Source organism: Dermochelys coriacea, chromosome 4 (assembly GCF_009764565.3).
Source record: "Dermochelys coriacea isolate rDerCor1 chromosome 4, rDerCor1.pri.v4, whole genome shotgun sequence".
In the NCBI taxonomy this organism is placed as follows: Eukaryota; Metazoa; Chordata; order Testudines; family Dermochelyidae; genus Dermochelys; species Dermochelys coriacea.
Genome location: NC_050071.1, coordinates 127,542,999 through 127,566,716, shown reverse-complemented (window position 1 = coordinate 127,566,716; position 23,718 = coordinate 127,542,999). Strand labels below are relative to the sequence as shown.

General features: G+C 38.0%; 1 protein-coding gene across 2 annotated transcripts in view; it reads right to left on the bottom strand.

Annotated features, from left to right (window-relative positions):
* Positions 1–9,757: 9,757 nt before the first annotated feature.
* Positions 9,758–23,718, bottom strand: part of LETM1 (leucine zipper and EF-hand containing transmembrane protein 1) — a 77,487-nt gene continuing 63,526 nt past the window's right edge. Inside the window, exons 11-14 of one of the 2 annotated variants that reach the window (XM_038399517.2) lie at positions 18,927–19,061; positions 18,009–18,199; positions 15,946–16,084; positions 9,758–12,400 (exon numbers count right to left, since the gene is read on the bottom strand). In XM_038399517.2, coding sequence (XP_038255445.1) covers positions 12,251–12,400; positions 15,946–16,084; positions 18,009–18,199; positions 18,927–19,061 — 615 coding nt within the window. In that variant the 3' untranslated portion in view covers positions 9,758–12,250. Of the gene's footprint in view, positions 12,401–15,945; positions 16,103–18,008; positions 18,200–18,926; positions 19,062–23,718 lie in introns of both variants that reach the window. The other variant, XM_038399516.2, reaches the window with a different exon arrangement.

Sequence of the window (23,718 nt, the reverse complement as noted above, 5' to 3'; positions counted from 1 at the left end):
TTGACAAGTGAGCTTGGATGCCTCCACTTTTGGGTATCTAAATTGAGACGTCTTAAAGGGTGTGATTTACAGATTAGGTCCTATGCACTTGCTGGAAAAAAAAAAATCAGGCGCCTTTAAAGTTAAGCACCCAAAATTAAGCACCACGTCACTAGAGACTTTTTAAAAATCGTGGCCTTCAAAAACACTCCTGGTGGAGTTACAAAATTTGGGGTAACATTTTCAAAAGCACCTAAGTGACTTAGGAGTCAACATCTCATTGAAAGTCAATGGAATTTAAGCATGTAGAAAGCTATGGAACTTAGGCCTTAGAAGCCTAAGTCGTTTAACACTTATGAAAGTTTTACTCAAATAGTAAGTATAATGCCATTCAAATTCTTGATTTGTGTAACAAATGTCACTAGGTATTTGTCCAGTGGCAGACAGTGAATTACACGGATATTTGATATTGGGCCCCACCATTTACATCAATTATAACACAGAACCCATTCCTTGTTTCCTTACATCAAAAATGCAAAGCTCTCTGATTTCTTTAGGCTTCTCGAGCATGTGTCCAACAGCTGCTGTGCCCAGGCAATCTTTGAAACAAAATGTGTTCTGTGGTTTTGTTCCATCTACTGGGGCCAGAGTTTAGGTTGAGCGCTCATCCTTAGCTTCCTAGGCTGAGGTCCGACTTCAATAGAGCTGTGCATCATACAACCCCAATGGAGTCAACCTTGAAAGCACTGTGAAGTCAGCATGCTGAGTTCCTGGCATGAGATGGAATGTAGTTTTGAGGGGGTTCTGAGGAAACCACTCCAAAGGCATTTACAGTAACACAATCTTTGCTGGTGGGATTGGAGCTGGTAACTAAGTCAGGACAAAAAGGGCAGGGAGCACACAGACCCACTACCAAAAACTTCTGATCAGTAAGAAAATAAAGGGAATTATCTTGCTCCCTGGCTATTTACTGACAATACAAGCCTGACCAAGCAAAGGTCCTGAATTTCAGGCTCTCCAGGCCAGTATATGCCCCTGAAATGCATAGTGAAGCCAACCTAAGCCCCAGTGTAGACAGCGTTGTTGACAAAAAAAATTCTTCTATCGCCTCTCAGAGAGGTGGATTTACTACAGCGAAGGAAGAACCCCTTCCATAGCTGTAGTATGTGTCTATACTACAGTGGCACACCTGCAGCACTGTGGATGAACCATTGCAGTGTTTCTAGTGTAGATGTACTCAGAGTTCAGGTCCAGAGGCTGAAACCAGTTACCAGGCAGCAGTATGCCTCTCCCCCTTTGGCTAATGCACAGAGAAGCATTGAAACATATTCTGCAGGCAAGAGCATCCGGCCCCATTCAGCCTTTGAGGATAGTGGGAAGACGTATGAAAATAAGGAGAGCAAAAAACCCAACAAAAGTAAAATAGGGATCTTAGAAAAACTCTCCCTGTCTCCAGAAAGAGTAAATCTGTATTTACTGTCTAGAAGGACAAAGAACAGATTCCCTCCCAATATCTCATTGTGCCTTACCTTTGTTTTGGGTGTAGTGCAGTGATCTAAACATACAGGTGGGAGCCAGGAGCTCTTGGAGTTCTACTCTCAGCTATGAATGCTGACTCCCTTCCATTACTTTAGACAGACAGAATCACATCAAGTTGGAGCGAGGTTAGGAATCAAGTATTTCAAGGGCCAATCTGAACTGGCCTTGACATGTACATTCAGATTCAGAAGTATTTTTGCAGCTGAACACAATCCCCTTTCTTTACTATTTTCAAATGTCGTTGGGGGGTACAAGAATGGAAAGGTTGTGTGTTTCAATAGCAAGTGTAAACCTACTCCTTCATACTGCCTCACTATCCAGTTAATTATCTGCCTATATCTATGTAGGCAGCGAATATAATTACTTGGTACCTTTATCAACCAAACTAAATCTTATCGAAAAAGGTAATAGTATTGACACAATATACTTAGAATTATTTAAGGCATTTGACTTGGTACCATGTGACGTTTTGATTAAAAAACTAGATCAATTTTTAAATTAACATGGCACACATTAAATGGATTAAAAACCAGCTAACCGATAGGCCTCAAAATGTAACTGTAAACGGGGAATCATCGTCAAGCAGTTGCATTTCCAGTGCGGTCCCACAAGGATCGGTTCTTGGTCCTATGCAATTTATCATCATCAATATCTGGGAGAAAACATAAAATCACCACTGATAAAAAGTTTGCAGATGACACAAATTGGAGGAGTGGTAAATAATGGAGAATACAGTATTTGGCACTGGTGCAACTGCTGCTGGAATACTGTGCCCAGGTATGGTGCTCACAATTCAAGAAATTGACTTAATTTCTCTGCACCTCAGCTCCCCATTTGTAAAACGGGGATAATACTTCATCTTGTCTACTTGAATTACAGACTCTCCAGAGAAGATATTCTTTCTGTCTGCACAGTACCTCATACAACATTTCAGTGATTTTGGCTGGGGCTCTAGTTCCTATTGAGATACAAAGGATAAGGAACAGAACTTAATGATTTCTATGGTTAGGAAATCTTGGTTTTCACTTCCTATACACTATATATCACACATGAGAGTGATCTCAGTTTTTAAATATTTTTCTAAACTCTGAGTGGAGTAGGAGAATGATTGTAGTAGGTTTCTAATCCTTGTGTACTTTGCATTCATTTTTGTGTATTCATGGATATAAAGGTTTCTCTGAAGTTTAAATATCCTTCACAGGTCAAAATTCTTCTGTGGCTAATTAGCATGTAAAAGTTTACATGCACCAAATCTACTGTGGTTTTCAAGTATTAATTTCTCTCTTCCTGCTGGCACAAAAGATTTCTGCTATGTGTGGTTTTTCTCTTTTGTCTTAAGTCCATGTGGCAGCATTCAAAGAGATGTCCTAATTTTTACTACTCAGATTTTCAGATTGTTGCTTAGTCAGGCCCATCTCTCAAAATCTCTTACTTGAGAAGACCTTCTGTGAGGAGCTAAGTCGAGTCTTGAGAACAATCTTTTAAAATGTTTTGCTGGTACTTCAATATCGAAATAAGAACAGAGTAATTGCAGCCAGTTGTGGCAGAGAACGTCTGTGCTGCTTTTCCCTCCAGTTTAACTCAGACTTTGAAATGTTAAAGTTTCCACATTTAATCAGGTGATATATCCTGGGGAGGTAAGAAAAAAAAAAAACACCACCTCTTCCCCTCCCTCATCCAAATATATCTGACTAAGTAATAAGAGATGTATAAGGTCCTTGTTTCACTTTGACTTCTCAGTAACTTGCTTTACATGGTAGGATTAGACTTGAAACCCCATCTGAAATCACTTAGGGACTATTAAATCCTTTCCAGTCAATGCATCCTAGTTTCTTGAGGGTTTTCAGCACTTTGTCTATGTGAACTCCATAATCATTAGTCAATGTTAAGCTGGGCCCAGTCTCATCATGACTATATGAAAGAAGGAACTTACTTCCTGAAGTAAAATTGCAGAGGGATCTTCACAAAACGAGTTACTTTTGACTACTGAAACTAGTTTATGTTTCACTATTGTATATTAAACACACAATATACAAAATCCCCTGCAATAAAAACCTAACAGAAGACTTCAGAACCAGCATTACCTTCCAACTATACACACACACACACACACACACACACACACACGTGAGCTAATAGAATGCACACACAAAAATTAGGCCAATTACATCCCTTTGTGTTTTTCCTTACATCAAGGTGTGTCCAGAAAACACTTTACATTTCTCTTACATCTATAAACTAGATTTGTTTTAAATACAAAGTACTCTCTCATTTAAGTTGTATTTCCTATAGATGAATGCATATCTATCAGTAAAGACAGTGATGGATCCAGAGTTCAATGTATTTTGAGAGTATTAAAAACATCTATCATTTGTTATAATTAAGTCCTCCTCCACAAACTAAACTATAATTAAATGAAACATTATGATAAAAGCCAAAGGTGTAACCAAGAATTTGGCTCAAGAACCGTTTCTTTAAAGATAAATGTTAATCCTTAACCCACCTCATCTTATGTATTTAGGTATTTTAAAACTATTTGCTGTCTGGAGACTCCTTTATCTGTTGCAATACTTTGACACTTAGGCCCCAATTCAGCAAGGTACTTTTACATTGTAAGACCTTTAGGGCAGGGTCCACCTCTTTCTTGTATTCAATTATGCCTACCAAAATGGGGGCCTGGTGCATTACAGGAGATCCTATGTGCTACTTCAATACAAATAACAAAAGTTAAGAGAAATACAAGAAGTCCCACTGATTTGAATGAGGCTACTAATATGCTTAGAATTAAGGATGTACTTAAGTGCCATTCTGAATTGGGGCTCTAACTGCCCTCCCCCTGCCTCAATGTTTGCAAACTACCAGAAGAGTAGGTAATTTGACAATAAATCATAACAGCTCTTTCATACAAAAAAGCATTTATTTTGTTATTTATTGGATATACTGTAGACTTCACAAGTCATTATTACACTAATAGTATTAAAAAGATTACACACCGTGTTTTTACTTCCTCCCCACCTAACATTGCCAAGAGACTCATTCAGCTTGGAACAATTTTTGACAGTCAAGTCATCAGTGTCTGGTGACAGACATTTAGCTTTTAACTACTGAATAGCGGAGCTAGAAAAGAATGGCTAAATCCTGCTCACCTTACTCAGGCAATTAATCCCCCTCAAAATCAATGGGACTTTTGCATGAGTAAGGAAAAACCGGTTACCTACCTTTTGTAACTGTTCTTCTTCATGACGGGACGACCGGTGTCTAGACAATGGCGACTGGTGACAACCTGCCGGAGACCAGCATCTTGATGCCAGCGATCTGCTGGGAAATGAGATCCATGACGGGCTGGGGACCACTGTGCCACCATCTTAAGTGGCTCCCCAATGGCATGCTGGTGGTCCTTCAGTGTGGGAGGAACTGATAGGGCCATTAGATCCCTGGCGGCCTAAAAGGCTTCCGGCATGGAAAGTTCCTCACATGTGCCATGCCTCTTCTAGTCCCAGGTGTACGGGGTAAGTTCCTAGTGGGACTAGGTACCACAGGCAGGGTAGCCTCCGCAGCTATACACCCTTAAATGAATGGCGAGTGGCCCAAAGCAGGTCACATCTCGCTCCCCAGGTCTCCTTGGGTCATGGAGGAGTGCCCTCTTTCGGTACACTTCTTGTGCCACTTTCCTAGTACCAGAGATGTACATCGGTGCTGAGAGGGTCCTGGTACTGGGACGTGCTCGATGCAGAGTCCAATCGACTTAGCTCAGAGGCCGGTGTAAGCATGTCTTCCACAAGCTGAGCTTTCAACCTGATACCCCTGTCTTTTCGAGTGCAGCGTCTGAAACTCTGACAGATCCTGCACTTATCTTTCACACGAGACTCCCCCAGGAACTTTAAATAGCTGGAGTGGGGATCACTCACGGGGATGGGGGTTTAGTGCATGCAGCACATGGCTTAAAACCTGGAGACCTGGCATGCCCCATCTTGGGAACAACATCCCTTAAGGGGACTAACTATAATTAACTATTTACAGCAATGTAACATACCAAACCAAACCACTGGTAGAAGGCTTGCTGAAGCAAAAGAGAAGACTGTTCCAGCAACCGTCATGGGAGTAAGAGGGAACTGGAGGGGTGCAGGGTAGGTGGTGCCCCTTATACCGGCGCATGAGGTGGGCCTCCAGGGGGTGCTAGAGTCAGCCCTATGGATACCACTGGGGGGAAATCTCCGGAAACAGTGCACGCAGACCTAATATGGAATGGACATGAACAAGGACTTGAAGAACCAGTATTTTAGACCTTAGTACTTTATCTGCCCTCTTTCATCCTGTAGTTGTAATCCTGGATCAGCCATTTATCAAACCTGTGGCTGGTAACTCATCTAAGCAGCAATAAATAGGAGTCAAGTCATATAAAAAGAAGCAACATCTCTGGTGTAAAAATATTACAAGTTTATTAAAACTGAAGACATTACGCAATTTAATAAACTTCCCCCAAAAAATTTATATTGTACTGTGGCAAGTTTAGGACCAGTATGCTCAGAGCACAGATAGCAAGTGACCTTTAGATAGTGTTATAAAATGGGCTGAACTCCTTAAACTGCAACAACAAATCTCAAAAAGTAGAATTAAATATGGGACTCCTTTAAAATTAAAAATATACTGCATAATTTGAAATAAATCTCAAGGTCAAAGTAAACAAATGCTTTAAAATATATACTAAAATATCTAAAAGCTTAAGTCACTAGCTTAAGCACATATGTTTAGATATATATAAATTACATGTAGTTTTCCAAACTGCACAAATCAGAAAAGCCAGTCCCTTTCACAAAGCCTACCATTTAAGGCAAAGAGATCCATGCCTGCATCCAGCCCCAATGAAATGAAAGTGTGGGCCCCTTACTGATTGAGGGAGGCAAGCTAGTGACAGAGGATGTGGAAAAAGCTAATGTACTCAATGCTTTTTTTGCCTCTGTTTTCACTAACAAGGTCAGCTCCCAGACTGCTGTGCTGGGCAACGCAAAATGGGGAAGAGATGGCCAGCCCTCTGTAGAGATAGAGGTGGTTAGGGACTATTTAGAAAAGCTGGACGTGCACAAGTCCATGGGGCCGGACGAATTGCATCCGAGAGTGCTGAAGGAATTGGCGGCTGTGATTGCAGAGCCCTTGGCCATTATCTTTGAAAACTCGTGGCGAACGGGGGAAGTCCCGGATGACTGGAAAAAGGCTAATGTAGTGCCCATCTTTAAAAAAGGGAAGAAGGAGGATCCTGGGAACTACAGGCCAGTCAGCCTCACCTCAGTCCCTGGAAAAATCATGGAGCAGGTCCTCAAAGAATCAATCCTGAAGCACTTAGAGGAGAGGAAAGTGATCAGGAACAGTCAGCATGGATTCACCAAGGGAAGGTCATGCCTGACTAATCTAATCGCCTTTTATGATGAGATTACTGGTTCTGTGGATGAAGGGAAAGCAGTGGATGTATTGTTTCTTGACTTTAGCAAAGCTTTTGACACGGTCTCCCACAGCATTCTTGTCAGCAAGTTAAGGAAGTATGGGCTGGATGAATGCACTATAAGGTGGGTAGAAAGCTGGCTAGATTGTCGGGCTCAACGGGTAGTGATCAATGGCTCCATGTCTAGTTGGCAGCCGGTGTCAAGTGGAGTGCCCCAGGGGTCGGTCCTGGGGCCCGTTTTGTTCAATATCTTCATAAATGATCTGGAGGATGGTGTGGATTGCACTCTCAGCAAATTTGCGGATGATACTAAACTGGGAGGAGTGGTAGATACGCTGGAGGGGAGGGATAGGATACAGAAGGACCTAGACAAATTGGAGGATTGGGCCAAAAGAAATCTAATGAGGTTCAATAAGGATAAGTGCAGGGTCCTGCACTTAGGATGGAAGAATCCAATGCACCGCTACAGACTAGGGACCGAATGGCTCGGCAGCAGTTCTGCGGAAAAGGACCTAGGGGTGACAGTGGACGAGAAGCTGGATATGAGTCAGCAGTGTGCCCTTGTTGCCAAGAAGGCCAATGGCATTTTGGGATGTATAAGTAGGGGCATAGCGAGCAGATCGAGGGACGTGATCGTTCCCCTCTATTCGACACTGGTGAGGCCTCATCTGGAGTACTGTGTCCAGTTTTGGGCCCCACACTACAGGAAGGATGTGGATAAATTGGAAAGAGTACAACGAAGGGCAACGAAAATGATTAGGGGTCTAGAGCACATGACTTATGAGGAGAGGCTGAGGGAGCTGGGATTGTTTAGTCTGCAGAAGAGAAGAATGAGGGGGGATTTGATAGCTGCTTTCAACTACCTGAAAGGGGGTTTCAAAGAGGATGGCTCTAGACTGTTCTCAATGGTAGCAGATGACAGAACGAGGAGTAATGGTCTCAAGTTGCAATGGGGGAGGTTTAGATTGGATATTAGGAAAAACTTTTTCACTAAGAGGGTGGTGAAACACTGGAATGCGTTACCTAGGGAGGTGGTAGAATCTCCTTCCTTAGAGGTTTTTAAGGTCAGGCTTGACAAAGCCCTGGCTGGGATGATTTAACTGGGACTTGGTCCTGCTTTGAGCAGGGGGTTGGACTAGATGACCTTCTGGGGTCCCTTCCAACCCTGATATTCTATGATTCTATGAAATCAACACAGCTCTGTACAGAGGCATAGATCTGCCCACACATTTCTCTTTGCAGAATCGGAGGCCCTAGCTATACATTCTAAACAAGATATTTGAAAAGCATTTATATGCCAAGACCCAAGTTTAATGTTCTCTGTTTCTCCTACATGAATGCAGCTCCCTGCACACTTCAGCAATTAGTGAGGTCATCTATTCTTACAAGAAAAACAATGAATCTCAAAAACTTGGGAGGAATCTCAAAAAATAGGTCTTGGGAATCAAAAAGCTTTCAGACTACTGGGTTGTAACTGAAAGTTATTCATGTATCTTGTCCGCATTTAAGATCTTGCTTTTCTTCCCCCCCCCCAATTATTTCAAATATTCTTTTAAGATATTAGTTCAAGTTTATAGAGCTTTCTGAATTTCTTTAATGCTTTTTGGTAGGGTGTAATTACACATCAAAACAAACGAGGCAAAAAAAAAAAAAAAGAAAAACTGCCTTTTTCAGGTCTGATCCAATTCCAACTGAATGCAAAAGAAAAACCCCAATTACCTTCACTAAAAGTTGGACGTGGCACTCAAACAGAAAAACAGTTAATATTAGTATCTTTTAAAGACAAGTGCTCCATAAAATTAATCTTCTGGTACCGAGCTGGCAGACAGGTTTAACAATAGCATGTGATTGCTGATGAAGAGTTGAGTGAAAGTGGGTATTTGAAAAAAACATGAGCTGGAAAGAACTGTTTAATTGATGAAATATGTAAACTGATGATGTAATTAAGTTACAAAAGTACCTAATTATGTCATAGGCAGAAGATAAACGACACACTACTTTGCTCTATTTCACTAACTCTGTTGTCAAACTGGAATTTTTTGATAAGCCATAAGTAATAAAGATTCATATGTAATTTTCCCCCTAAATTGTTTATCAAATCAGATAGTTACCTGAACTTGAAACAGATATAACAATGATCTTACTGACAGGTTTCAGAGTAGCAGCCGTGTTAGTCTGTATTCGCAAAAAGAAAAGGAGTACTTCTGGCACCTTAGAGACTAACAAATTTATGCTCTAATAAATTTGTTAGTCTCTAAGGTGCCACAAGTACTCCTTTTCTTTTAATGATCTTACTGCTTGCCTAACTATGAGTTTGAAGGATCAGCTTGTGTAACTCATAAGCTCATTCAAATATCATACAACCTTTCAATAAATTTAAACAAAATATGTAGACCTCCTGATTAAATAGTTCATAAAGGAGCAAGTTCTATGACCAGCTATTGTACATCTAAAAGTCATCAATCCCTTCTGAAGTATTTTATTTATTCTTTTGGTCTAGATAAGAGGCAGTAAAGCTCTTGTTTTGAAGACCAATCCTGCCAAACCCCCACCCCCATTAACCTGTGTAGTTTAAAAGACTTCCATAAAGCTACTCAAGGAAGGGTTTTGTATTTGGGGCCCTTGGTGATTAACTGAAGCGTGCCAATATTTTTGAGACCTGCAGAACATGCAATAAGTCTAGCTAGTCATGGATTTGCCCACTTACTATATAAAATGGCAGATAACGTTCGCCATTAAGAATTCTAGGCCACATATCTTGGATTTGCACTATTTTTCAAAATAAATTAACACATTTAGCTATTGCTGATTTAGACACGATTTATTTAAATCTCTTTAGATGACAGGGGAAGCTGACACTGGTTATTGAAATCAGTACTTTTAAATTAACTGATTCAAGTCTCTCAATATATCAGTTTTCAGGTGAGTCCAAGAGCAAAAATGTTTAGCCATAAATGTATCAGAATGAATTTAATAAGGATGTTGTTTAAAAAATCCATCACCTACTTTAGAGCGCCTTTCTCATTCACTCTATCTAATATTTCAAATGAACAAAAGGCACAACCAAACTTACCAGGGACAAAGTGTCTCAATGCCTTGGTAAGTACAACCTACGATATGGAATACTGGGCAAGTTTTAGCCTTGAAGGTTATAGTCAAGTTATAAATACACATCTTGAAACTGACTTCATGCTGGAATCTATACCTCACCCTTACTTAAAGGAAAGCAGATATGCCTATCCATTAAAAAAAAAATACAGTAAAAGAATCGCAAAGATCATATTACTTTGTAATTTCAACCTGTCCACAGGTAGAATAGAGTTTACTCAGTAAGATGCAATTACAGTGCTTCTCAGGAGAATCAGTCAAATTACCCATTGAAAACATCTTTCTTTACAAACTGCATAGTTTACACACTTAAAAATGTTCTACAGCTGTGAACTAAAAACATTTTTACCCCGATTCTAAGATTAGCTAACAAACTGTACATTGCCACAGCAAAATGTACAAGAAGCAATTCAATAAATATAATGGTCAATCATGCAAGTGAGAATGCCCAAACTATATTCTTTTCCACTAATTTGGAGTTTATCGAAACATTTTAGTTTACTGTGTAGTTGTAGCCATATCGATCCCATGTCTCTATAAACATTTTTGTCACTCTAATTCAGATTTAACACAAAACAAAGAATTACACTGAAATGTGTTTGGGAGTCAAAACTTTTGAGACAGTATGTAATTTTTACTATAGAAAAAAGGTACAGACTCCATTCTCCTCCATGTACAGCATTCTACAGTAGCAGGTTTAACATGTATAAATCTGATAATTACAAAAATTTGAGATCATGACCTACTGGATACAAAATGAAAAGAATGCTGGTGAAAGTCAGAATATTAGTATTCCTTGGCTAATTAAATCTGAAATTTAAGAAACAAGGGGAAATTTAGACTGCTCAGAAAATAAATTAATATACTAAAATTGTCAATATTTGTGCTTTAAATCTTCAGTTTTTTAAAAAAAAGAAATGGAGTAGTAAATCCAGATCCATTAGTTGCTAATATTTAATTTATTACTTAATTAGAGAAGAAACTGAATAAAAGAACCAGTTAACCAGAAAGCAAACCATGTACTCAAAACAATGTTTATACCAGATATTTGGTAACACCGCAGTAAGTAAGGCCATGAGATGAACAGATGATTTACATAATGTTTTCTGACTGTCACGTGGTTAGTGATTTCATACCTGAGATGAAAAATCAAGAGGTAAAAAAGCCTGTTATGTTGTATACAGGATTCAGGTAGATGAGAACGAACATTTTGTTATAACTGCAATTTTTAAAAATATATGTAAAATACCACCATTGGCATTTTCCCCTTCTAATTACTTTAGCTACTGTATTTAAATATGCACTCTCCCATTTATGTGTCAGAACACATTCTGAAAGTATGTTAAATGTTCCTGTTTCCCCAATGCTTTAATAATTCATATGGAATTATGAGAACTGCCTTAGAAGTAACCACTCCCACTTTTCAATCACAATAGGCTTATGGCACCCATAAAAATCATTCTTCATTGGAGGTTTCAGTTCTGCTGAATTTCCCCTTCATAAAAAAAGTGACAGATAAAACAGTTGATTTAACACAAGAGATCAGAGTATGCCACATTCTGTATTAGCAAAGCAACAGTTTAGCGGATATGAAGCTCAGAAAAATTAAATAATCTAAACACTTATTGATGCCACAGCCCCTTCAGTGGTGTCAAGGGAAAATGAAATATTTTGATGAAAGGAAAAATTTATATTAATTATAAATTATAAAATTTATATTAATTATGCAAAAAGCTCAAGGAGGAAGCAGAAGAACAAAGTTGGACCTTGTTTAACGGTTGCTGATCAGCTGTTTACATGATACAAGGAAATAAATGACATTCACACATGTTATTCCAAGATAGATACACTATTTATACTAATGTTTTGGAAACTATCAAGTTTAGTGATTCACTACACCACAGTGATGACTGCAAATACGTGATTCCATAGCAAAGAACATGCTCTTAAATTGTTTTTATCTTCATGAATGATGGTAAAATCACTTGCTTGATAATAGAAATTATTTGATTCCATATTCCACAAAACATATCTTTGATTTGCCACTAGCAAACTCATTTAACAGACAAAGTATTAATATTTTTCATCATCATCATCACAGAAGCCCAACTAATATATATACAGACTTTAGTACACTGGAAGATAAGCTGTATTGGTTAAATTGGACTTTACTTCAGATTCTGAAGTTTAATTCTTTACTTCCACAGCTTCTTTCTCAACCTTTTCTTTTGCCTTCTCTTTTTCTTCCAGTTTCTCTTCTTTCTGAAGCAGTGCCATAATCTCAGCAACCTGACTTGTAGAGATATCAATGTCTTCTTTGTCAATTAATTCTACCACCTACATGAACATAAAAAAGGAAATCCTCAAAAACATTAATTTTTACATAGGTGAAGTATTCTGACACCCTAAATCTAATTAGTAGAGCAATAGCTATCTCTCATAGGTCTAAGCAAAATAGAGTTATTCCACTGGTTGCATGTGATTGCATACTAAAATCCAGTTTTGCAATATTTTAAAAAAATATTAAAATCCAGTGGCTTTTTGATGACTCATGTAAAGTGGCTGGAGATCTAAGCTCAGTTCCTAATGAACTGTCCTTGTCAAGTTCTTTTTGCTATGGACATGCATGCAAATATTAAGAACCAGATTCACAAAAGATTGTCCCTCAAGGTGCTTAAGCTACAACAGATTGCATTCTCTACACTAAATAAACCTAGAGTGAATCTGACCCTTTGAGCAGGGGTGTCAGGCATCTAGGCAGCTTGGTATAACTATGTGGGCAGGCCACATGACTTCAGATTCTGAATTTTCATTTCTTAAAATATTAGTAGGCCTTACTGATTGTGAAGAAAGCCTTCCAAACATGAACTGAGTGTAAACTTCATGCAGTGGTGTCTTCCTAAGGCTGCAGGCAGCCTAAAAAAATGATTCAGGTTTGAACTCTTCCATCGCCCATTGTCTCACTGAGGTATTTGCTCAAATTCCAATAATGACAACATTTAAAATCAGCATGAAATATTACACTGCTATTCATTTTAGTGGCTGGAACTGAAGGACACAGGGTGGTGGAAACTGAAAGTTGCTGGAGAAAAAGATAAATAGAAGAACAGGAAGAACAGCCAGGAAGAGAAACAAAGGGCAGAAATACTGGTTTCTCTAAAGCTGACTTTTTTCCGCACTGAATGATGCTCAATGCAATAATAAAGTACTAAGCAAATAATACAAAATGTTTATAACTAAGAACCTGATTTACGATTGTGTTATTAGCTGTAAACCAGTGGAATTACACTGGTGTGAACCTATAATGCAGTGGTAAAGCAGACCTGATATTCATTAGTATAAAAAGGCCATTTTCTGCACTTGATCTTAGTGCAAACCTCCAAATGAAAGGAAGTGGAAAATCTGCCATGGACTGAAGATAGTACATATTCCTAAATTTATACCCTGGCCCACAGACCATAAGTTAAATTCAGCTTTTGTCTGCTAAATGAGTGTGACACCTCTGCTTTATGTGGACTTCCTTTTACCAAAATTTAAAAGCAATCCTACAGGAGTGATCACCACTGTAAAATCAACATTTACCAACAGCTAAAATATAGTTGTCTCAAACAGACTCAAATAATGGTGGTGTCTCAAATACTACCATACATGTCACAGATGTGTTTAACATCTTAACATCTTCCTCTTGAGTAAAATCAAAGAGCATTACCAATTAAAAAGAATATTAGGTTTTAAAATAAATTACTAATTAAAAGTTTTAATCACCTGAAAGCATGAGGAAAATAATGACAACAGCATTTTAAAAAACCCTCACTAGCTTGATTAAAAAAAAAACCAAAAAAAAAAAACCACACACACACACACACACACACCCCCCAGAAGAATAGCTCATTTCAGGATCTGTAGTTTTTCTGAAGTAGCTTTTTTAAAAAAAAAATTTGACATATAAAAAAAATTAGTATTATCATAGATAAACACTGTTAATAAACATACGATCCTAAAGCCCGGGAAAACCAAATGCAGAGCAAAAAACCAAATTTAATTAAAAAAAAATTAAAAGGGTTTTCAATCTTTTTGAAGACAAAGGAAGAAAGTTAATTATCCCTCTATAAAATACTATAAAACTCCACAATGGTGATTTTAGTCCACAGAGATTTAAGGATAACTTCATCTCTCGTATAACCACCTAAGTCTCTGAAGTTAATGGAATTACATCAGGAAAGGATTCAGCTTTTAGTCTTATTTGACTTGATAAATGTCATTCACTGCAATAACAGCTCAGAGCCGCCATGAAGGAATTTTTTTTAAAAAAACTGAAGGCCTAAAAGAAGTGGACTTTTATTAAAGAGGAAAAAAGGAAAAAATTTGATTCAGCAGGTCAGATATTGTATTTTCTAGTCTGCTCTTACTATATTCACTGCTATTATAAGTCATCACTTGTGTAAAGCAGAAAAATGACTTTCAAATGAACCAATCTAAATGTTTAACATGGGTTTCAGTACATCCCTAGAGCTGCTTCCACACCACTGAAGTAACAAAGGAGAACAGCAGGGGAGAGCCAGGAAAACTGTGGGAAGGGAGAAAAAAAAATGGAACACGACAGCTAGAAGGAGAGGAAATGGACAGTATTTATAGCGCAACCCAGAATATTCAAAGTGCACTAACTGGGAAGCGGGCATGATGTGCATCTAAAAGAAACTTGGGAGGGTTCAGATTAATGGGGTCCCTGAAATTCTGTTTCAGAGTAGCAGCCGTGTTACACTGTATCCGCAAAAAGAAAAGGAGAACTTGTGGCACCTTAGAGACTAACAAATTTATTTGAGAATAAGCTTTTGTGAGCTACAGCTCACTTCATCGGATGCATTCAGTGGAAAAAAAAAGCGGGTGATGTAGAATACAGTAGGGTGTATATAAATCTCCCCACTGTATTTTCCACTGAATGCATCTGATGAAGTGAGCTGTAGCTCATGAAAGCTTATGCTCAAATAAATTTGTTAGTCTCTCAGGTGCCACAAGTACTCCTTTTCTTTTTGTGAAATTCTGTTGCTAAAGTACTCCTAAACTCCACAGGATTAAAGTTTCAAAACTGAAGAGATTCTGTCGCTCAACAGCAGAGGAGCTTCAGAGACAAACAGCCCCCTTCTCAGGACGACTCTCATTGTGCCCTAGACTTAAGAAATGCAGAGCACAATGAAGCATCTCTCTCTCACATGTTCGTATGGTTTAGTATTCTGATATAGTAGGGAAGAATTTTGGCTTATACCAGTCTTAACGGTTTGTAGTCATTAAAAATCTCACAGCACTTTTCTTAAGAGAAGGGAACAAATACTTCCTTCCTTACTGCCCCCTTCCCAATTGCCTCCTCAAATACTATTTTAAACTGTATTTTCATATGCCAAAGCATTGTGCATAAACTCAGTTCATTTATAAATATCTAGCATAAGGCTTTAATTAAAAAACAAGCTGTCAAGTTGGCTGGATAGTAGGAGAGATGGGGAGTACCACCAAAAGGCATTCCAGATGATATGCTCATCTATGGAGGGGAGGGTTAGAGCTACAGATGTGGTTTTTACTAGGAAAGAGAACCTTTTGGTTTAAGGATGAAGAAGTGAATGCTGGATATGGGGGAAAATCATGAATACATCCCCCAAACCAGTGGTAAAAAGTCTCCATTAATTTAGCAGTGGGTAGTATGAATTAAAAACACAAACAAAAGACTGATCTATCATTCAGATATTCTAAATCACAGCAGGATCAAAATAAAGATCTGGGCAAAGAAAACAATATGAAATTAAGTGAAAATTGTAAAATGTAGCCTAATTCAACAGTTCTTTAAGTGTGTAATACCGATTTTATTTCATTAAACTGCTCTGCAGACTCACCTTGGCAACATCATCTATATCAATCTTGCCGTCCTGGTTTTCATCTAATGCCTCAGCAATCCTATTCAGTTTGTTCTCTGGAAACTTCTGGATTTGTTTCATCACACTAATAAGCTCGCTGATACTGATGAGATTCTCCCTAAAGGGGAAACACAACCTGTATACAGCAAACAGTTACTACAAAGAAGTAAAGAAGGAAGAGAAAAGGATAGTAAAGAACATGTAATTGTATTTTATATTGAACAAAAAGTTTATAACCTGATCAAGAACTGAAAACAAAAAAGAGAAAGTGAATTATTTATCAGTTATTAGAGTTCTTTAGATAGGTCTTTATCCTCCAGACATTCAGAGTCTTACTGTTTGCACATGCTGATTTGCACAAATACAAGAAGCCACTGACAACTGAAATATGTTTGGTAAAGTGTGTATGCTCCTCAGCACCTAAAGACCTTTGTCTTATTCATTCAGAGCACAACCCTGCTTCAGTAAACGAACTTGTTTGTCTTAGTGATTGGCTGAACAAGAAGTAAGACTGAGTGCACTTGTAGGCTCTGAAGTTTTGCAGTGTTTTGTTTTTGAATGCAGTTATGTAACAAACAAAATCTACATTTGCAAATAATACTTTCACAATAAGAGATTGCACTACAGTACTTTTATGAGGTGAATTGAAAAAGTACTATCTTTTGTTTCTCATTTTTACAGTGCAAATATTTTTAATCAAAAATAATGTGAGCAGTGTACAGTTAGTATTCTGTGTTGTAACTGAAATCAATATATTTGAAAATGTAGAAAAATATCCCAAAATATTTAATTTAAATTGGCATTCTATTGTTTAACAGAGCGATTAAAACTGTGATTAATCATGATTAATTTTTTTTTTGAGTTAATCGCACAAGTTAACTGCGATTAATTGACAGCCCTAGTTTACACCTTCCAACCCAGGGAAGGTCACACAGAGATGCAGAAGATGATGAAATCAACAATCCTTTAAGGTAAGTGGTTTTTATTAGTACGGTTTTAACTCCATATCTGCCTAACCTCAGGTTTTTGGCCACAGACTGATTTTTCAGAAAGGGGAGGATGTTTCCCTGGACCATCATTAAAAATTCCTGGACTTTTGCTGATGCCATGACAATCCTGAGGCTATGGAGGTCATTGCAGTGACCAGACTCAAACGGCAAAAGTAACTTGAGGCCACAAACTTGAGGCAAGCCCAGATAAAAATATATAGGCCATACTTTGTTAGCTAAGACTGGTCATCAGCTGTTTTTCCCCTACAACTACCTTTAATCATGTTTGTCTTAATCTTACGATAGCACTTGAAATAATTTACATTAAGCTAGGAATTGAGTGAAGACTTAATAAAAAAGGGAATACTCATCCCTATTTAGACTATAAACTGTTTGGGGTACAGACTCTCTTTTATATTTCTACACCAAGCAGCAGAATGAGGCCCCAATCTTGATTTTGCAGCCTGGCTGCAACATTAATCTGAGAGAGCTGTGGTGTTCCTTAGTTTTGAAGGTGGGAGAGGGGCAGGAAGAGAGATTCCCACTGAAATCAGAACTGCATGAGTGTCTGAGGTTTGAATTTTGTAGCATACCTGTATAATAAAACCTTTATGGAATTTGTTTGGAAGTCAGAAAGCATGCGAAGATAAAATGTTGGTGTATTCTGCACAAATGTAACAAGGGCATGATTTGGCCTGCAGAATCTTTACTACCAGTGTCAAGCACAAGAAGGCAAGGTACCAAAGAACCCATCCTGACTCTCAAAACTCAGACTGAATTTGCAGGACTCGGAGTTTGGGGAGAAACCCATCTTTTTATTTGTATATTAACCAGATTTGAGATGGAGATCACCGAGATATGGAGATTGAAGCCCACAATGCTATTTTTGCAGTCACTTTTCAGAATTAAACTGTTTGAAACAAACTAACTTCCTTGCTATTAATTTTTTTCCAAACCAACCTAAGGCAAGAAATCATGTTTCAGCCTACCACACAGATTGATGGCGGTGAATGAGTTTTTTGAAAAGGAAGTGTGTTGCCATCATTCACTTACCCAATAGGTGGACTAGCACCACTGTCCAACTGTCCATCCACCACCTTTTGGTCAGTCTCTAATTCATTAATAATTTTGTCAATCTGTCCAATCATTCGGTTCACCCTTTTGGTCAACCTCTTGCTTGCCTTAGACTCTTCCACCACATCCTCTTGTCCTGTTTTAGATAGCTCCTTTATCTCTTGCAAATCCTAGAGGAGATGTTCAAGCAAAAAAGCATTAATGAGAAGATAAATTTGCAACAACAAATACAGTAATGTCTAACAGAAAAGCAGGAGTCATATGCAAATCAAAAAGGAGAGAAAGCAATTATTGCTGTTGTCAGACACCTGGGAACACTGAAATTTAGAGACTAAATATGAAGGTTAATTTTAGACATTAAATTAACATTGTGGCTAGTTCTACATGTCCCTTTCATAGTCCTAAGAATCCTCAACCGTTCCCCTCCTCCCAATTAAAAACTTTCATCCATCCTAGGATTTCAACCCCATATCCTTCCAGTGTCGTACAACTGGACCAGGACTTCTTTCAGCCAGCACCAACACCACTTTACAGATTTAAGAAATTGTTCTCTATTGATTCTAAGAGGCACTCCATTCCCCTCCCATATCATACTGCCTTTGCAGCACAGTTCGCCCAGTGAGCATGGAGTAAAGACCAGAGGCCAGATCCTCAGCTGATGTAAACTGTCATAGTTCCATTGACTTCAGCTGAACTTCAACAACTTACATAAACTGAGGATCTGACAGTCCTGCATCAGTGTACTACACAATAACTGAGCAATTAGGCCTCTCCAACAATTTCCAATTTGGGTTATCTCAGCACACAAAACAAATTGTAATCATTTAAGGTTAGTTTTTCTAAGAATATGTATGGACAGAGCAATCAAAAACAGTCCTTCTCCACCCCATTCTTTACCTCACTATATTCCTGAACATCATCCTTTAGCTCCTCAAGCTCCTCCTTTTCTTTTGTTAACAATTTCTTCTTTTCCTTCAGTTTGGTGCAAGCATCACTCAGCATGTCAATCTCCTCCTTGGTTATTTCCTCACCCTAAAAAGTGAAGTATCCAAATGAGCATAGGACACATTTGTGGTTTCTTCCAGAAAAAAAATTGACACAGTGTGAGTCTGTATTCTTTTAGGTTTCAGAGCAGATAAAATACATAGACTGATATTTTGAGATTGGTGCATGGATGTTAGGTATATTAGAGTCAATCTACTCATTTTTAAAAAGTGAATTAAAGATAGTTTTTGTTACTATAATTGTCCCTTAGCCCCTCTGGCAATTTCTGTGATTTTCACAGCCATATTTCCCTACTGTTTAAAAAGCGTTTCTCTCCTACCTGTTGCTGTGTGAAAGAATACAAACAGAGGAAATGACTGACAGAACAATGAAACTGACTCTATGAAAAGTTCTGAAATGCACATATCAATTGAAAAAAAAAATTTCCTTCCTCCTCTAAGCTCTTTAAATTTATAGTAATCTTTGGTAATACTTGTAAAATTAGCAGGTAACACATTTCAATACAGTTGTCTGACCTATAAACTGGTGTCTTTTTAAACACTGAATACTCAAAAGTAAAAAATCCTAACCTTCAGCTATCCCAAAATGAGAACACCAGGAGCTAGACTCGAAAAATGGCTCGTCACAAACAAACAGAACTAAGAAAGGCTAGTAATCTCTTTAGCTGAAGCCAGGAAATTAAAATAAAGACAAAGACAAGCACACACATTAGCATTAATCCATAAGAAAAAAATTGTATAAATACCATTTTAGCCTATACAAGTAGCACAGACTGTAAAGTGCTATAATTATTTGTGACATTTAGCTCTAATTGCCCATCTTATGAAAAAAAACATTTCATCCAGTTGCTTCATGGGAAAGTGCCTGTTCACTTCATCACCTATCCGTTCCTAGTTCACTGATAAATGAATACTGAGCACAGATCATAATGTACTCTCCCAATAATTAAATGATAGCTCTGACCCTTCTTGGTGAATGTACTTGCTGAGCAGTGGCATGAAGAATCAACATTTTCTCCTGCAAAAATCTGCACGAAGATCAGGCTAGAAGCGTTGCTTTTTTGTCAGATCACCATAGCTGCAATTCCCAACTTAACAAGCGGTACTTAAAGTGTGTGAGGGGGAGGCAGCAAGCCATAAACCATTAATATATCAAGATCTCTTTTGCTACTCCATTTAACACCTTATTCCATTTCTGACAGAGAAATATGCTTCTTTATTAACTGTGTGTGTTTATTTTGGAAAAGTCATGTTTGCACAAGATTTCGAAAACTTTCAGTATTCCACAAATCAAATATACCAGTGTACATTCACATTGTTTAGACACCAACCAGTCCTGGGTTTTCAATGCTTGTGTAACTGATTTTACATCTCATTTACTGCATGAATCATATCAAAAGCGTGCGTGTGTCTGTATGTCTGTCCCTCTCTCTCTCTCTCTCTCTCACACCCCCTCCCCCCAAATAACCAGAGATCAGCTCACAAACAGTGAGAACCTTCTTTGTGTCAGAAGTGAGGTTTTGGCAGTCTCTTAATTTACAAAAAGAAAAAGGAGGAGGACTTGTGGCACCTTATAGACTAACACATTTATTTGAGCATAAGCTTTCGTGAGCTACAGCTCACTTCATCGGATGCACCAGATATAGTTCTCAAATTATTTTCATCATCATCTTCCCAATCTTTTCCCACTCCAGAAACGAATCTTGGTCTCCCTTGGACAGATACTTTGTTTCTAGCATATATTTACTGATATTCACATGTAATATTTCTGCACAATTTGTTCTTTGCTTCTATTTTAGAAAGATATCCCAGAGCATTTAAACTCTTCACACGAGGGGGAAAAAAGGGTATCATTTTAAATGTATGAGTTACCTTGAAGCCTCTTCTAAGGAAACAAAACCCAATTAAGTTTGCTTCCCCTTCTTCACATCACAGCCAAGATTGCTGGAACCGTGCATTATATTAGTTGCCCAGTGTCACCCCTTTCCAAGGTTACGGTGAACTTCTATGGTATAGTAAGCAGTATTGTTCAGAGTATTCCAGATGAGGATGAATCAGTACCTTTTAAGTAACTATATAATTTCTTTGTTGGAGTTATCCTGCTATTAATACAACCTTACTTATTTTCATTTGACTAAGGCAGTGATGATTACCTAAAAAGGCAATTTAAAATATTCATTTAAAAAAGTTAGCAGTGATGTTGATCTGTAGGAGCACTGGTGTCCAGAGAAATCTGATCATCACATCTCCTGAACAACAGTACATTTTACACTAATTAACCAAAAAAACTAAGAGAAATTCAACTATAAGTTAAATTTAAGGTGCGTGACTAAGTGGGAAAAGTCCATATACATTATTTTACTCCAGAAAACACTTCCACAAATGGTAGAAAACCCAAACTGAGCATCAGAAAATATTTGATTTTCTACAGCAAAAAACAAAGCATTAATAGATCCTTAATCAGCTAAATAATTCAATTTCTAACATTAGAAATGTAAAACATGTTCCTAACCTTAATACATAGGTACCACTGCCACTTTTCAAACTTTGCAGCATGTAAGAAAATAGTAACTAGTAATGTAAGTTGTTTGAATGAACACTAACTTAATGCAACTAATATATGAAGCAGATGCTCTATGCTAGTCTAAACTGAATTAGAAAAGGCACACAAACATGCACAAAAACTACTACTGTGAATAATTTAGTTCTCAAAATGTTAAACACTAGACAAGCTAGAAAATGCAGAACATTATTCAGAGAACTGCTCATGAAGAATTTCTCAAAACAACAAGTATGGGCGGGGGTGGGGGGAGGAGGAAGAGTACAAATATAGAGAATATAGTCTAGAAAGTGACATTTGTATTGCTTTTAGGAAAAAAAGTCTATAGAAAAGTTTCCTTAACTGTGACAGAATGCCTGAAGTCAAGAGCACAGTTACATTTTCAAACAAGATTTTCCACAGAGCAAATCTGACAACCACTGAACAAGATTAAAAAAAAGGATAAACTAGTCGTTTGTGGGTATATTGATCAATTCATAACTTTTTCCCTACAACTCCTTTAAAAAAATTATAATTATATTCTAGGTTTTTGGGGTTGTAACAGTTATCTTTTTAGAGAGTTCTCTGAAATGAGAGCGCCGTGTTCACCATTTTGTTCTATGATAATGAGGTTAGTCTAGTGTGCATGAATCAGTGTCCTAGCATGTCAGTTTTCAAGATCACAGTACAGGTGCCATTGATGGGGTCCACAAAAACCCCTCTGTAGTATATTTCCAATATTTTCAGATTATAATAATGTAACAAACAACATATAGCATTGTTATTCATGATTGAGAAGGTCCCATTTTCCTGTTTATGAATTCAGTTCCCTCCACAAAACAGTTTCATTTTCAGAAGCTTGTAAAATTCTTCTCTTAACATACTATATGTATATTAGGCCCAAGATCCAGCAAAAAACTTATACCTATGCTTATGGCCTGTGCATGTTTGGGGACAGTGAGCCAACCATCACCTAACCCCCCACACCCATCATTTTATAACACTATAATTTAGCTATTCAAATAGATTCATAGATACTAAGGTCAGAAGGGACCATTCTGATCATCTAGTCTGACCTCCTGCACAGCGCACGCCATAGAATCTCACCCACCCACTCCTATGAAAAACCTCACCCATGTTTGAGCTATTGAAGTCCTTAAATCATGGTTTAAAGACTTCAAGGAGCAGAGAAGCCTCCCTCAAGTCAACCATGCCCCATGCTACAGAGGAAGGCAAAAAACCTCCAGGGCCTCTCCAATCTGCCCTGGAGGAAAATTCCTTCCCGACCCCAAATATGGCAATCAGCTAAACCCTGAGCATATGGGCAAGATTCACCAGCCAGATACTACAGAAAATTCTTTCCTGGGTAACTCAGATCCCATCCATCTAATATCCCATCTCAGGGGATTTGGCCTATTTACCCTGAATATTTAAAGATTTTATTTTAAATATTTACTTACCAAAATCCCATTATCCCATCATACCATCTCCTCCATAAACTTATTGAGTTTAATCTTAAAGCCAGATAGATCTTTTGCCCCCACTGCTTCCTTTGGAAAGCTATTCCAAAACTTCACTCCTCTGATGGTTAAAAACCTTTGTCTAATTTCAAGTATAAACTTCCTGGTGGCCAGTTTATACCCATTTGTTCTTGTGTCCACATTGGTGCTGAGTTTAAATAATTCCTCTCCCTCTCCTGTATTTATCCCTCTGATATATTTATAGAGAGCAATCATATCTCCCCTCAACCTTCTTTTAGTTAGGCTAAACAAGCCAAGCTCCTTAAGTCTCCTTTCATAAGACAAGTTTTCCATTCCTCAGATCATCCTAGTAGCCCTTCTCTCTTCCTGTTCCAGTTTGAATTCATCCTTTTTAAACATGGGAGACCAGAACTGCACACAGCATTCTAGGAGAGGTCTCACCAGTGCCTTGTATAACGGTACTAAAACCTCCTTATCCCTACTGGAAATGCCTCTCCTGATGCATCCCAAAACCGCATTAGCTTTTTTCACAGCCATATCACATTGGCAGCTCATAGTCATCCAATGATCAACCAATACTCCGGTCCTTCTCCTCTTCCGTTACTTCTAATTGATGCGTCCCCAGCTTATAACTAAAATTCTTGTTATTAATCCCTAAATGCATA